Source organism: Impatiens glandulifera, chromosome 3, assembly GCF_907164915.1.
Source record: "Impatiens glandulifera chromosome 3, dImpGla2.1, whole genome shotgun sequence".
In the NCBI taxonomy this organism is placed as follows: domain Eukaryota; kingdom Viridiplantae; phylum Streptophyta; class Magnoliopsida; order Ericales; family Balsaminaceae; genus Impatiens; species Impatiens glandulifera.
The window spans coordinates 20,414,096-20,430,127 of record NC_061864.1 but is presented as its reverse complement, the minus strand read 5'-3'; the positions used below and the strand labels follow the sequence as shown (position 1 = coordinate 20,430,127).

Sequence of the window (16,032 nt, the reverse complement as noted above, 5' to 3'; positions counted from 1 at the left end):
TTATCTATCTAAACTCATGGGCTTGTTAGGCTTACATTAATTTCAACTTAACCATCACTCCAAACAATTAAGTGTAACTTTAGTTCAATAAATTGTCTACTTCTAGTGATAATTTAATTTTAAACCATAACAATGAAATCTACATAAATATAGCAACTATATCAAACAATAAGAATATGAATAGAGAAACAAAATTACTTATTTTCACTTGTTTGTACACTTGTTGAGCTTCAATTTAATGATAATGTACAAAATAGTAAAATTCGTTTTAATTCTTATCTAGAACATTTTAACTTCAAATGTATGGGAGATTATGACTATAAAGAATCGTATTAACTTTCTTGATATAATAAACTCAGTTTATCCCCTCTACGTCTGGTTAAATGGTTAAGTGTATTTGCGGGTTACATACTTAATCCGATCCGTTGACCCATTTTACGTTCTAAAAAAAACTCTAGATTGAGAAAATAAAATTTTAGTAAAAAATAGACACAATTTCTTATTAGCATTGATCTTATTTAGATACCTTATTTTGAATTCTGTTTATTTTGTTTTGTGTGTCATTTTTTTTATTGATATGAAGTACTAGATTCGTGATAAGAGAAGAAATTATAAAAAATAATGAGATAGTGTAAAAATGAACAAAAACAAATATTATAATATTAAACAAATATATATATATAATAAAATGGAAAAAGGCAAGAAGATGACATATAAAATGAGATGTTTTTGATCAAAGAATTGTGCCATTTTTTTGTGCATTCAATTATAGAGAAAGGGAAGTAGGAAAAATATAAATAATTTAATCCAAACAAAAATATATTTAAAACATCATCACTAAGGGTCCATAGCTCAGTGGTAGAGCATTTGACTGCAGATCAAGAGGTCACCGGTTCGAACCCGGTTGGGCCCTTTTTGTAAATCTACAATTTTTGTTTTTTTAACTTATTGTACAAATTTATATTAGCTTAATGTTTGTGTAAACACACAATTAAAATAAAAATGGAAAAGGTTTTTTTAAATCTACAAATTTTGTTTTTTAACTTAATGTACAAATTTTGTTTTTTAACTTAATGTTTGTGTAAACACATGATTAAAATAAAAATGGAAAATGACATGAATAGTGTGCTGCGTAACCTCCCTTCTAATCTAATGTTACAAATTCATTTATCACCCATTTTGTCTTCTGCCTGTCCTTTTGAAACTGACTTCTAATTATTATTTTTTATTTTATTCACTTTTCAAATAAATAATTCTATTATTACGGCTAGATAAACTTTAAAAAAGAAAAGATAACTCACTAACAAACAATTCTAAGAATTTTGTGGTGATTAAATAACTAATACAGTCATTTAAAAGTAGAAAAGAGATATCTTGATCATATATAATTATTAATAGATAGAGAGATGAGATCTTACATTTTATATATATTTGTCAAATTTTGAAGTTAAGGATAAAAAAATGATTTTTCTTATATTTGTTTATTTAAAAAGTTAACATCACTTCAAAATATAATTTTGTTGCCAATATTGAGGGCATCAAAGTTTAATATAACTTTTGTTTGAATTTGTTGACAACGGTAAAGGTTACTTAAGATAACTTAAATAATAAGAGTGATTTTTAAAAAATTAAGGTTACGGGTTTAATTTCGACTTATAACGTCTTAAATGAAAAATAGACAAAATATCAAAAGTTGAATTCTCTTAAAGAAAAAAAATATTATAACATTTATTAAGAATAGTGACTCATATATTCAACTATTTGACACATAACAAGTTTATAAATTATAAAATTGAATCCAAATATAAATTATTTTGAGCATCTAAATTAAATGTCCCACGGCTTGTTCTATCTCCCTTTCATTATCAATAATAAATAATTAATTATGATCCCCCAACTGGCATATTAAAAACCAACTCAGTTGATCATCGATCATAGTATCCTCCGACCAAGAATCATCCGACATTATTTCCTAGGTTATCCAAAAACCAAAACATGGGTAAAAAACCATCCAACTCTTCTTCATCTTCATCTTCTTTAAAAGTCGACGATAAAAAGAAATTACAAGTACATCGACATCTCAACAACTTGATAAAGAATCTCCGACCAAAAGTCTATATTACCGACTCTTCCAAATTCAAAAGCCTTGTCCAAACTCTAACCGGAAACAACAATCATGATAATTCATCGCCCGAATTAACCATGCCAAATATGATCGAAGAACACTTAGAAGATATGAGCAGCACCGAGTACTACTACCCTTCATCCGAAGATTACTCGTCATCCGAGATTATTTGCCCTCCAAGCATCACCATAAACGAGGATAAGTTCTCGTCAAATCCATGTCCTGATTTATCTAATTATTACACCAACTTCGATTACCAATATAGAGATCTCGAGTCATGGCTACTCGAGACAGACCATGAACAAGATCAATCATATTTTGGCGATTACACAAACATTAATTGCGAATTTCCGGGGCTTATGAACGCTTACAATATTAGTTAACTACATGTATCATATATATAATTAAACATGTTCATCATATATAAATGTTTTGTGTGTATCAAATTAAGGGTAGGTTGTTAATAATTAGGTAATTAAATTAAAAGTATTACATGTGTCATTTTTGTTTTTCAATGTACAAATTCTAGCAGTATAAAGATGATATATTATTATTATTAATATTATTGTTTTTCATTTTTGTAAAGTTATAAGATTGTTCAATAATCTTGAATCATTATTATATATATAAGGACTGAAGTTGTTTACTTATGAGGGTGCTTGTTTGGAGTGCCAATTGAAGCTCTAAGTCATCTGACCACCATTGTTCCAACTTATGTGCCTCCAAAAACTTCTGCTTCCCCTTCGACAAAACAAAAAGTTTCGCCGTCCCTTTATTCTCCGTTTTGATTGGTGTTGTTTTCGGTTGATCGGTATAATAGCAACAAATGTAGTCGTTGTTATTCACATACAAATGTGGGATCCAATATTTCTTCAAACCGTTTGATGACGACGAGGAAGGAGGTGTTATATTGGTAACAACATTGGTCTGTTCTCCGATGATTGCATTAAAAGGAAGGATGGACTTGAACCTGTTATAAGCGAAAATCGCCTTCTCTCCTATATTTTTCATACTCATCGATAAAGAAACCGATGGCGGGTTAAAGAGATGAGCCTCCACATATACGCCTTGGTGCGCTAATGTCTTCCCTACTTGGAGCGCGAATCCGGCGCCTAGAGAATGACCCGCGATGCATATGTTGTTGCTACCTAATATAATTCAAAATAACATAAATGAAGCATGTGTAATGCATAATAGAAATGAATAGAAAACTCTATACAATTTGTAAATTTGTCTTAAAAGTAGTTTCATTGAATACAAATAACAAGGTTAAGGTGAATTAGGCCTTTGTTTAGTAAGAGTTACTTGAATAAATCATTTGATTATTTAAATAATTTTTTCTCATATCTATTTCTTTGTAATCAAATCAACAAATCAACTAAAATACTCTCTATTTATTTTTTTAAATAATTATTTTTCACTATTAACCCAAATTTCATTTTCATAAGTAGTATCAAATAAATTATTTAAATAACAAGGCCTAGATTAGCCTAGAGATAGTTTAAGTATTTTTTTTTTAAAATTGAGACTTCTTGTTTGAATTTCGAACACATTCATTCAAATTTTAAAATGTGAAGTTCCTTAGTGTTAAAATTATAAAAAAATAATATTTTGTTTTAACGATTTTAAATGACGTTAATTTCTTATTTACCTATCATTTATAAATAAATAACTAATTTAACTATCGAATTTTAAAAAATCGGTAATCAATACTTAATTAATTAACTGAAATTTTATAGTTAAATTAGTGACATGAATTAATTATTTATTTATAAATGTTATTTATATAATAAGTAGACCATTTAGATTAAATCTCTTTTTTTTTTTTATAATTTTAACCCTAAAAATTCCCCCAAAAAAAATTATGATTTTTGAAAAGAGAAGTTTGTGTCCAATAAAGAGACATAAGACATGTAAATTTTACTATAAATCCAAATTTTGATAAGCCCGTTCCAAATAAGTTTAGTTAAATAATTAAAATAAAATAATATTTTTGTATATAATAAATTTAAAAAATAATTTTTGAAGGTAAAAGTAAAAATAAAATGAATTTTTATTACCGTATTTGTGGGTGATGGATTTCAAGGCATTAAGTGCGGCGGTGAACCTAACAGAACCCTTTAGGGTTTCCCAAGCAAGGAATCGAAGATCATCTTCTACATCTCTTCTAATGGTGGAACTCTTAAGAATCGTACCTCTAAGAGCTAAAACCGCTTTCGGTGCGCCACTCGGTCTCATGAAAATGAAACCGTCCCATTCAAGAACAGCACCGAAGATCGAACCGTCTCTTTCGTCGATCAATGTCTCAGTTAACTTGTATTTGAAAGGTATCCACCATTTTGGAGCTAGACTGTTTTCTTTTGTTCTCTTTTCTTGTCTGTCAAGTTCTAGAAGATATACAGATTGTATGAAACAAGCCATTACCATTCTCTTGTAGTTTTCATCTTTCCTGGATGGATCATCATTTAAATTTTACAAAATCGATCAGATCAGATCTGATATTGCAAAGAAGAAGAGGAAGATGATGAAAACTAACCAGGTAGAGATAATGAGATCTGTCCAGTTTGGTGAAGAGAGATTTCGAGGACCGGAGACATGGAAGGCGTATGGATGATGATGATGATGATCGTCTACTGATTTGTCTCCTTTCGCTGCTGCCGCCATTGTTAATTGATTTCCTTCTTCTTCTTCTTCTATTCGGTTTTCCATAAAGAATAAGAATAATGCCTTAGCGCATAAGGAAGCATCAATGGCTAGAAGCAGGATCTTAGAGAGAGAGAGAGAGAAAACGAGATTCGAAAGAAGAAGATGAACACGCGTTCATTCACTTTCTTCTCTACCTTTTCCCATTTACATATTTTTTATTTAAATTTTAAATTTTATAAAAATTAAAATAAGAGTGTGTTTCTACTTGGCACTTTTAATTTTGTAATTTAAATTACAATTCCTATTTATTTTTTAAAATATAATAAGTAAACAACTCACTAGTGTGGGTCGTTGGTTCGATCATTTGCTCCCGATTTTTTCATGCTCACTGAGACGGATTTATGTATGGACTCGGGTGGACGGAAGCCCATTCCGAAAGAAAGAAAAACAAAATTTAACTTGATTATACCAGCTAATTTCTTAAAAAAAATTAATAGACTTCAATGTTTTTTTTAATTAATTATTAAAAAAAAAATGGTAAAATTTACCTTTATCCAATAATTTTATTCAAAATTTTCTCGTATTTTTTTAAGTCCACTCTAATTTTTTTTAACCCATCCCAACCCTAATTCCTGGGTGTCTTTACCTGCTCCCATGTTGGAAGGGCAAATAATAAAAAAAATTAAGGACTATTTTACCCTTTTCTTGTGAGAGGGGAGCATGGAGAATTCGGGAGTAAATGATCTTATCTGAGTTCAAGCGAATATTATTGTTCAGAGTGGTAGAATGATATATATTTAAATTCTAAAATTAAAAAAAAAAATATGTAAGATGTTTATTTACTTTTATAATAATAATAATAATAATAATTCAAAATCATATTAATTTGAATTATATTAGAATTACAATTCTAATATAATTTTAAATGATTTAAGAAACAGAGAAATGAAATTATTCACTCCATTCCAATTCATATATTAACAAACACAACCTTAGTATGTTAATTGAATTAATGGTTAATATATATAATATATATAAAAAAAAAAAATTGGGTAAAAATCTCAAAATGAAACCAAATTTAAGACTTGGCAAATAATCATGTGTTTACATCGTGAAGAGTTTAAACTCATTATATACATGAGTCCCACTAAGTGGTTATTTGTTACCCTTTTTAACAAATTAATATTTGTAGAAAATATAAAATTATTACTAGTTATATATTTTTCATAGAAAACAAAAATAAACTTCTAAAGGAACTAATCAAACAATAATTTTAAAATGTTGGTTTCTGAATCAATATTTCATATTAACAATGATATATATCTTATTGACTTAATTAAATTAATCCTCTAAGACTTGTTTAATTAATAGCCACCATCATGTATAAAACATTTTAAGCCTTTAATATCACTTTATACTAATAGAACAGACAAACAGAACAAGATTCACAGACTATGCTAGCTAGTTTGATTCACCAATAATGAAACTATTAAAATCAATAATAATAATAATAATAATTGAATAATACTAAATGAGTGAAATTCCATAGATTTGTCAAAGAAAAAGATTCCAATAACTTTACTTTCTCATACTTTTAGTGCTTCATCTTTCAATTTAAGAGTTTGTCATGTAGGTTATTTGAAAACACCTTATTGTTATAAAATAAAAATTAAACTGGGATTATCATTATTTTATTTTATTAATATTTTAAAAATATATGAAAATACAATTTGAAATTATGAATAATTGATGAAAGAATAGATAACAATTCAAATAAACTTTCAATCAAACAAGGCCTTACTATTTTGGGTTTGTAGATTGTTTATCAAAAGTATTCTAATAATATATTTGATTATGATGGAGAAATATAATGTTATACCACATAAATAAACAAAAATCAAAATAAATTGTAATTCAATTGAAAAATCGACGCAGATTCAATTTATTACAAGGAACCAAAATTATAAATAGACCAATTCTGTTCATACTACTATTTCGGATCACAAATTTATGTGATCTAGATTGAAAATAAATACAATGATAGTATTAAACAGAATGTATTTTATTTAAGTTATAAAAATCATTGTTTGGACGATCATTCCCGTCATTAACCCGGTTTTGTTTTTTTTTACAAACTTCCGTTTAATTTTTTTATTTTTTAAATTTACAAGTAAAAACAGACTGCATAACTTTGTCATTAGTTTCAGGTTGTCCATCAAATAAACAAAAATATGGAATTTGACTTCGCCTAAACTCTCAAATTCAACATGGTTTTTTCCTAAACAAAAATATGGAATTTGACTTCGCCTAAACTCTCAAATTCAACATGGTTTTTTCCTAAACAAAAATATGGAATTTGACTTCGCCTAAACTCTCAAATTCAACATGGTTTTAGAACCTTTCTTAATCGATGTTGAGTCGTTGTAAAAGACAATAAGGTCAAGTCTCAATAGAGATTCAATTCCTTAGAAACCCAACAGTACCGAAACAAAACCCAAAAGCTTCTTCGTACAAAACCCTCCACGAGATGTATCAATCTCAACCTTAACCTTCGAACAACATGATTTTGATATCAACCATTTATCCATCTGAGATTTGCTTAAAGTGAAAAAGGAGGCGGCGACCGGAGAATGGAAAAATCATTTATAGGGAGATGAACGCTTTATGATGCAAAACCGTTTGATTTGGCATAAACAGGATGATGGATGAAGTAAAGACCAGTCGCTCTGCGAAGGATGTCTATTTCAGATGCATTTCCTCTTCTTATTTCAGATGCATTTCTTCTTCTTAAACAGTTTTGACCAGTTCAAAAGATAACCATATTAAAATCTAAAACCGGACCGTCCAAAAACTATGATAAAATAGAATATTAAAGTTTTATCTTATAAAAAAAGAAGTTAGGCTCATATTTTTTCAATTCTGGGTACCTAAATTCGACATACCCAATTTTGACCAGAAATTTTTTACTCTTTATTTACACGACCAGATTGAGTTGGGGCGACCGTATACACGTTGTCATGCCTAACAACCCTCGATCCAATCTACGACGTTCCTAATAGGAATCAAATCTGAGACGAGGGTCTCAAAATTTGATCTCAAGAGAGCATATTTAAGTGAAGAAGTTGAAGAATGGTGGGTCACTTTTCTGTTCAAGTTGCAATCATTTTGTCTATACATAACCTCCTTAGAAGTGTCATTTGCTCTAGCTCTTACCTATTGTTCAGCTCGATTTAGGGCTGAGTGTAGTCAATAGTCATCATATTCTTGAAAATTTTCAAGCAAATGTGTAATTGGCCTTAATTTTGATCATCAAAACTGCTAAACCAACTAGAGATAGTCTTGGAAAGAACTCTTATGTCATTCAACAATACACTCTCCACCCCTTGACGAATAGCATCCCCAGGTGTGTACATATTACCAACTTGCCACTGAGGTTCCTACAATTTCATAAAAAAAAAACTATGAAATCTAATCTGAAAACATCAAAAATACAAAACTAACGAATTAAATGTATTTTTGTAATCACCTGTACGCAAGGCGTGACATGGTTACCAGTCAAGACGACTTTATTTAAAGTCCCACTGATGGATTCCACCCGAGGCTTCAATGTTTCTTCAAGAAGATCTGTCTCGTCAATTGTGTCCAAATTGAACTTAACCTGATTGAGAATATTATTAACAATTATTGCATCTTGGAATATGACCATTCTAACTTTGTGTTTGTGGATGGTGTGGTTCTTACCAACAATGTGTGTTGAACATTGTATGATTCTCTGCAAAAACTGCGGTTTTCTGAAGGTGTTGGTTTGAACTCAGATATACCCGTCGTTACCTAGTAATACCAAAATAATATTTCAAAGTTCCAAGATGAAGTGATCATAAACAATTTGTATTATCAAACCTAACTCATATACACCCTATTTGGATCCACACCTGGACCAGAAATTTGGCCAAAATTTTGGTTCAATTGAGCTAAAGCTAATATATATCAGAAAGAAGGGAAAATAAAACTATAAAAAGAAGTAATCAAATTTAATGTTCACTTCCGAAGACAGTAATAAGCAAATAATTACCTGATTAAACACCAAGGGCAATTGATCGACAAAGTTCCTAGCAGAAATCCGGGCATCTGGGTCATAATCTGGCAACATCTCTCCAGTCATATCCAATAACCCTTTCAATATATCTGTTGTTCATATTCATATGAGCACTGCATCAACTTATAGATAAAATTTTAAAACATATGAATCTCAAAACTAATGAGGAGAACTGGCCCTTCAAAGCTTTAATATTGACTAGCACAAGAATCAAACCTGACTACCGAGTCATGAGAAGCAAAAACAACATAGATTAGGGAATTAAATGCACCTGAGGCACTTCTTGCCATGGAATAAATTGGGGATTCTTCGATCATGGGCATCATCTGACTAACTAGAGGACCTAGCTGCACATTGAAATTAAAACCCAACTCTTAGTGGATAACTCTTATTAAAGACCTACATCATGCAATAACTCTTATTCTAAGAATAGGTAAGAACTAATTTCCAACCAGATGTTTTTTTCTAAAGAAACCTAACAGATTGAATTACAATTCATTATTTATCATTTGACAACTCATTAAGCCGAAACACATTGAAATTCTGAGATGTTCTTACCTGCTCAAAGTATGGTACTGCCTCTGTTGCTGGCCTGTTGTTGTATGATATTATCACATTAGCCTTCAACAAAAAGAAACAAAAAATTGGTTAGACTACACAACTTCTTTCTCCCTTGATCTTACAATCAAATAACAGTTACATGAGTCGTTCATAAATCAATATTTGACAAATAAATACAAAATCCAGTTAGATCAGGCAAACCTTGGGTATGGCGTCACAGAAGTAACTTCCTGTGAGTACTTGAAGAAGTGCACCATTACTGAAAAGAATGATAAATGTAAGATTAAGCAAAAATGATGACAAAATGAGAGTGATATCTGTGCCAACCTATTCGGCATGTGTCACACAGAATGTACATGTGTTAAAATAAAATAATGAAGCCTGTAATGCAGAAGATTTAACCTAGAGTTGTTGTTCATAGTTGATTTGTTTTTATACTAGAGTTGTTAAAATAAACACTAGGTTACTCTATCGAATGTACCCCAGATAATAGAATGTACATTGTGCCTTTCCAAAAACAAAAGTTAACTGTATAATACAAGTAAGGACTCTAAAGTTACTAGCGTGGGACAAGGCCTCTACTCAAATACTTCTCTCGCGAAAACCAAATAATGCAGAAGATTTAACTTCAAGAATCATGCCAAAGGTCATACATACTCTGATACCATTTTGTCAAGCTTGACCACACTGATATCAGCCATAAGAACAGGGTATAGTACCCATTGAGCTAACATTCCCCTTTTTATATCATATTGCAAGTAAATGAGAGAACCTAGTAAGCAATGATGTTAGCAGGTGTATATTACTCATTCCTTGATCTATCAAGCTATATATACTTTCTCATTTACAGTAAAACAGTTATTACAACTTACCTGTGTCCAACAGAATATAGTGGAAGATTAGCAAGTTCAGCAGATGTTAGATTAGCACTGGGCAATCCAGATGACCGAAGTTTATCAATACATGCATTAAATCTGTCATAAATTTCTTGAGTAGCCTGAGCATGATCAAATGTGACATTATATGGTACGCATATAATGATATAGCCTTCTCTTGCCAGAAGCTGAAGTAAATAACTGTAATCAAACAATAAAAATACAGATAAACTGAATTTTAAAAAATGAGTTAAGTATAGAAAGAATCAAAGGAATCTGGCAATAACCCAGATGATCAGAATTCAAAAGAAGCCTAACCCGTAAGTAACTTCAGGAACTTTTCCGATGAAGGCACCACCGAGGAATTTGATTATTGCTCGCGGCTTCTTACCTCTTGGGGGAGGAAATATGAGGCAGGAATCTGTTCTTTCGTAAAGTTTGCTGTTTGTTTTCCCCACATAAGGCCCGGTTTGAGAATATGAAGTGGCTGCCACAACTGGGTTGATTCGAATTGAGGATGGAGGACCAAACCCTCGACCACGGCAGAACTGGTCTCTGCGATTCCTCTTCAATAGGTATGGCAAGTTCAGCGATTCGAATTGAGGAGGGATTGAAGGAGACGATTTGATTGGAAAGTGAAATAACAGAGACGTACAGTTCGCCATTTATGTCGTCTTCTTCGTCCGACTCCAATGGGAGAGATGATAGTAGTGTCCAAATAAAGAGACCATTGTTTTTATTTTATTAACAAATCTTTAAATATTAAATGGTCGGTTTCAATTTATTGGTTGATTAGAAGATATTGTCAGGTCGGTATAATTTTTTCGGTTGTCATTGAATCGAGCATCCCACATACATTTTATAAGTCGATTATTTTTTTTTATTGGTTCAGTTTAGATAATTTGGTTGGTTTTTACCTCATCAAAGTAGTCTGGTGACAATAATCGACCTAAGATATCTAAGAGATCACGAATTCGATTTTTACTGAAAATAGGAGACGAGAATGTTTATGTGGCATTTCTAGAAACATGCATATGACATATGTCGGCGACAGGAGTCTTACATCCGAGCGCTTATCTCATCCAAGCCTACCGCGGAGCGGTAAGATCTTTGGTAGGGATGACACTCAATTCCTCCTTTGAGTAGTTTCCTTAAGAACCAAACTAAAATTAAGTGGAAGAGGATTGACTCGAGATGGCTAGAAATCGAACCCTTATTATTATGACTTTTTACGCAACTTTTTCATGCATACTCACTTGGCTCAAGTATATAGCTCAGTTGGCTTGTAATTGGGTTGGGTTGTTGCTATTACAGGTTGGATGTATAATTGTCTGCCCCATGTTTCAATCATTATGGGTCCCGAGACCCCGGGATATTGGCTTCCGCCAAGTCTCATATTGTGTGTTGGCCGAAGTGAAAATGGTCGCATTGAAACGGATGTAAAAGGGAGGAAAGCAAAATATATTTAGATTGAATTTGTATTGTATAAATTAATTTAAGAGAAGTAATTATTAAAAGAAGCAGTTCATTTAAAAACACCCATTAAAACTTTATAAGAAATATATATTATACAGAGAAAATGAAAAGTTAATAAAAAGAATGAAACCTTTCCCGTTACTCTGGCCTCTCACTCTCTATTTCTTTCTTGATTTAAATATATATATAATCAGACATGGATTGGAGAGACAGAGTTAGAAAAAAAATAAATACAAAAGATTGATTTACAGGGTGTCAAGGAAAGTGGTTGGCCCTGTAATCGGAAGTAGTAAATAGATTGGTTAATAGTAAGGGATGACCGGAGGAGGCGGCGACGCGTACGAAACACCGTGAACAGGTGGAAGTGGCGGCGAGTATTCTTCCCGTTGTTGTGGTGGCGGAGATGTGTATGGCGACTTCCCATGATGATCATGGTCATGGTCATGATCATGATCGTGACTTGGTGGATTGTGCAATTCATTTGGCGGCGGTGATGACGGTGGTTTATATTCACCATGGCTCGCCGGCGGTGGAGGTGGTAGTACTGGGTATTCACACCCTGCTGATTTAGGCGGTGGTGGAGGCGGTGATGATGAACTTTGGTATGTCGGCGGAGGCGGTGGTGATGTGTAACTTTGGTATGGAGGCGGCGGCGGTGATGAGTATTGGTACGGCGGCGGAGGTGGTGATGAGTAACTTTGGTATGGCGGCGGCGGTGGTGATGAGTAACTTTGGTATGGAGGCGGCGGTGGTGATGAGTATTGGTATGGAGGCGGCGGTGGTGATGAGTATATGTATGGCGGCGGCGGTGATGAGTATTGGTATGGCGGCGGCGGTGATGAGTATTGGTATGGCGGAGGCGGTGATGAGTAACTTTGGTATGGAGGTGGCGGTGGTGGGGATGAGTAGCTTTGGTAAGTCGGCGGTGGGGGCGGAGGTGAAGAATAACTTTGATACGTCGGCGGGGGTGGCGGCGGTTGATGATGTTCATAACTGGGTGGTGACGAATACTTAACTGGAGGTGGTGGTGGTGGTGATGATTTAGGAGATGATGGAGAATGGTGATAAACCGGCGGCGGCGGAGATGATCCAGGTGGGCAAGGCACATCAGCCGGCGGTGGTGGTGGAGGTGATGAAACAGGTGAATAATCAACCGGCGATGGAGCAGGCCATGATTTAGGCGGCGAAGGAACATCTTGGTGGTACGGCGGCGGCGCCGACGGTGATGGCGACGGTGCCGGAGAGAAAGAATCTACAGGTGGTGGTGGTGGAGAATGACGAGATGAGGAAGACGATTTGTGATCAGGGGAAGGAGGTGGAGGTGATCGCCATTTAGAAGACGGTGAGCTTGAAAACGGCGCCGGAGGCGGCGAAGGAATATCAGGCTTTGTAGAATGCGGCGGCGGACTCCTCCGGCGACTACCGCTTTTACTCCGGCTCTTCGGCGCCGGTTTAGGGCTACTAAAAGGTGTATAACATTTCGATTTAGTACAATCAAACGGAATAGCCGCCTCAGAAGAACATTCCTTAACAGATCGTTGACTAGTCTTCCCGGAAATACAGTTCTCACTTCCATCAATAACCGTCTTCCCACCACCGCCCACGGCGGCGCACACCGGTTTCTCGCCGGAAAAGTAATTAAATGAATAAGTAAAGTTTTTCAGATTTGGTAACTGACAAATACTCGCCGGAATAACACCCGTCAACTTATTATGCGCCACATCAAGCTGTTCCAACTTCCTCATACCACTAATCGTCGCCGGCAATGAACCCTGCAAATTATTAAAACTAACATCGAACACAGTCAACTCTTTTAACAATCCGATCTGAGGAGGCAAACAACCGGTGAGATTATCATTCAAGAGAATAATCTCATTAAGGGTATTACCCATTTTCCCAATACTCGCCGGAATACAACCACCCATATCATTATTCGCCAAAACTAAAACAGACACCGGCGAATTCCCAAGATTATCAGGTATCCCCAGATGGAATCTATTATCATTAAGAAAGATTGCATCCAGATCTTTATCAAATAGCTTTGACGGCACTCCACCTTCAAATTCATTAAATCGAAGATCCAAAAACTTAAGAGATGGTAAAGACAGGACAACATCAGGAAACCTCCCGACAAACCTGTTGTTACTGATATCAAGTTCATGAAGGAGTTTCAACTTTCGGAAGGTTTCCGGGATGGTACCACAGAAACGATTTGAGTTGATGTGGAATAAGGCTAGGTCGGTCAAGAGTCCGAGTTCCGTCGGGAGATACCCGGCAATGTCGGCGTGATTGAGATCAATACCGGCGACTACCCGAATCGAACTGTTGGTTGGAGACGGTGCACAGTATACACCGCTGTATGAACATACATTGGGACCGGTCCAGTTTGCAGTGAAATTAAATGGGTCGGAGAGGATAGCTAGTTTCCAGGCTTGGAAAGCAATGTAGGCTGTTTTGATGCTTGGATTCTCGAATTGAAGCTTGGAGATATCGACGGCGGGTGGGGTTTGATCGTCGTCGTTATCGGCGGCGTGGGAGATTGAGATGGAGAAGATGAGTAAAAGGAGAACAATGAGATGATCGAACTTCATTGTTATCATGGAAAGAGAAGAGAGAGGAAACACTGCAATGAAACTTCATAAGCTCTTCTGGTCTTTATAATAATCTCTGGTCTTTCTTCTAACTTTATTTTTTTAATTTGTCAGAAATGATTCCAGTTGGAGAAGAAGATCAAATAGACACCTAAAGTTATATATGATATATTATTTGATCTTAAACTATCAAACTATATATATTTGCTTCATTTGAAAATATTATTAGCTTATTACTGCATTAAGCAACTAATATATTAGATAAGTTGAATCAAATTAACTGAATACATTTAAATGATTGAATATATTAAATACAATTAAAATTTACTATTTAAATAAGTTAAATATTATTAAACATATATGAGCATAGCCTAGTGTATTAATTTCTCGCTTACTTTGTAAGTTGAGCATCCATTTCGCATACAGAGATAATCAATTTAGTAATGTTTAAATATATTTGATAATATTTATTTGAATTTTAACATTGAGTATATTGAATAATTTCTCTAGCTTATACTTATTTGTTTTTAAATTATTTAACTTATTGTATGTTTGATTTATTTATTCGTGATAACAAGGGCGGAAAAATGATTTAAAATCTATCCGGATTAAAACAAAATTATAAATTTACCCGGGCTAGAATGATAATAATATATATCAAACAAACAAAATATACATATTTTAGTTTACTTTCGCTAATTCCCTCTAAGATGAAAAACTATCCATAACGACGATAATGACGATATTCTCTCATCGTTATTGTCATTTACATACAAATATTTTGGGCTACTTGGATTATCGCCTGGATAGACTTGGACAAAGATCCGCCAAATACATTTAATTTAATATATTAAAACAATAAAATAAATAAAAACTATGTGGTTTCAAATTTTTTAATCTAATAATTACAAATTAAAGTTATATTCTATTGTATAAAGAGTTCAAGGAGTGATGTGATCAATAACTATATAACTGAGGGGGTATTTTAATATTGAGATAAAAAAAACTTTACCTGAAGAGGCAAGACCGTGTGCGGACAGTAACAAAGATCCAGCTGGAAGGCTGTTATTTGGACCGTAGATCATGGATTGATGAAAAGAAGATGTGGGACCCAATGTCTGAAATTTAAATCGGATCAAAGGCGGTGGAAAAAAAAGAAAAAAAAAAGAAAAAAAAGGGGGACAATAAAGAGCTGTTTGACAGATGGACTTTAAATTCATTATGGGGAAATATTATTATTACGGTTTCTGAAAAACATAAAATAATAAAAAACTATAATGTAAGTCCTTAAACTATTTTATATTTATATATAAGTCTTTATATATTATTAACAATTATTATGATTAAATAGTTTGTTTTTTTAGGTTTTGAAGATTTAAAAAAATTTGCAAAATGTTTGAGGATCTATGACAATTATGAAATAATTTTGTTTCTTTGAGAGAAAAAATAACACTAAGAGTTTAAAAATATAAATCTAAATACTCTATAAAATTGGAGTTAAGTTTAAACAATAAAATATCTATTAATTTATTAATATTAGACTCTTAAATATAAAATATAGTGGAAGGTCTTAAATAAAAATATGAAAATAAATGAGGAACTATTTTGTGAATTTTGTATTAGAAGACAAAAAAATGGGGGAGGGGGAAATAAAAAAGGGAG

At 33.1% G+C, this 16,032-nt stretch overlaps 3 protein-coding genes and 1 non-coding gene across 5 annotated transcripts; 1 reads left to right on the top strand and 3 right to left on the bottom strand.

The window, feature by feature from the left end:
- Nucleotides 1–841: 841 nt before the first annotated feature.
- TRNAC-GCA lies at nucleotides 842–913 on the top strand. Its single transcript has one exon. It is a non-coding gene; the product is annotated as a tRNA-Cys (tRNA).
- A 1,819-nt stretch (nucleotides 914–2,732) lies between these two features.
- Nucleotides 2,733–4,933, bottom strand: LOC124932497 (GDSL esterase/lipase At4g10955-like). Of its 2 annotated transcripts, none has more exons than XM_047473138.1 (3): nucleotides 4,662–4,933; nucleotides 4,186–4,574; nucleotides 2,733–3,273 (listed from the first exon to the last, which is right to left on the bottom strand). In XM_047473138.1, the coding sequence occupies exons 1-3, from the start codon at nucleotides 4,832–4,834 to the stop codon at nucleotides 2,744–2,746; spliced, it is 1,092 nt and encodes a 363-aa protein (XP_047329094.1). In that variant the 5' UTR covers nucleotides 4,835–4,933; the 3' UTR covers nucleotides 2,733–2,743. The 2 variants fall into 2 exon arrangements, with proteins under 2 accessions (XP_047329094.1, XP_047329095.1); XM_047473139.1 differs by having other exon boundaries at nucleotides 4,321–4,574.
- A 2,960-nt stretch (nucleotides 4,934–7,893) lies between these two features.
- Nucleotides 7,894–11,018, bottom strand: LOC124929220. The gene is made up of 9 exons (XM_047469520.1): nucleotides 10,622–11,018; nucleotides 10,301–10,504; nucleotides 9,630–9,687; nucleotides 9,426–9,488; nucleotides 9,139–9,214; nucleotides 8,844–8,956; nucleotides 8,513–8,602; nucleotides 8,298–8,429; nucleotides 7,894–8,208 (listed from the first exon to the last, which is right to left on the bottom strand). Exons 1-9 carry the CDS (start codon nucleotides 10,966–10,968, stop codon nucleotides 8,068–8,070), a joined length of 1,224 nt encoding a protein of 407 aa, XP_047325476.1. The 5' UTR covers nucleotides 10,969–11,018; the 3' UTR covers nucleotides 7,894–8,067.
- An 809-nt stretch (nucleotides 11,019–11,827) lies between these two features.
- Nucleotides 11,828–14,429, bottom strand: LOC124929219 (leucine-rich repeat extensin-like protein 4). The gene has a single exon (XM_047469519.1). The coding sequence runs from the start codon at nucleotides 14,377–14,379 to the stop codon at nucleotides 12,082–12,084; it is 2,298 nt and encodes a 765-aa protein (XP_047325475.1). The 5' UTR covers nucleotides 14,380–14,429; the 3' UTR covers nucleotides 11,828–12,081.
- Between the last annotated feature and the right edge of the window lie 1,603 nt (nucleotides 14,430–16,032).

Excerpts from the sequence above, each read along its gene's own strand:
- LOC124929219 (XM_047469519.1), bottom strand. The coding sequence starts at position 14,379 with ATGATAACAATGAAGTTCGATCATCTCATTGTTCTCCTTTTACTCATC.
- LOC124932497 (XM_047473138.1), bottom strand. The coding sequence starts at position 4,834 with ATGGAAAACCGAATAGAAGAAGAAGAAGAAGGAAATCAATTAACAATG. Across the intron at positions 4,575-4,661 it reads GATCTCATTATCTCTACCTG|GAAAGATGAAAACTACAAGA; the intron begins GTTAGTTTTCAT and ends TGATCCATCCAG. Across the intron at positions 3,274-4,185 it reads ATCCATCACCCACAAATACG|GTAGCAACAACATATGCATC; the intron begins GTAATAAAAATT and ends GAATTATATTAG.
- LOC124929220 (XM_047469520.1), bottom strand. The coding sequence starts at position 10,968 with ATGGCGAACTGTACGTCTCTGTTATTTCACTTTCCAATCAAATCGTCT. Across the intron at positions 10,505-10,621 it reads GTTCCTGAAGTTACTTACGG|TTATTTACTTCAGCTTCTGG; the intron begins GTTAGGCTTCTT and ends GTTTGATTACAG. Across the intron at positions 8,603-8,843 it reads TGCCCTTGGTGTTTAATCAG|GTAACGACGGGTATATCTGA; the intron begins GTAATTATTTGC and ends TGGTATTACTAG.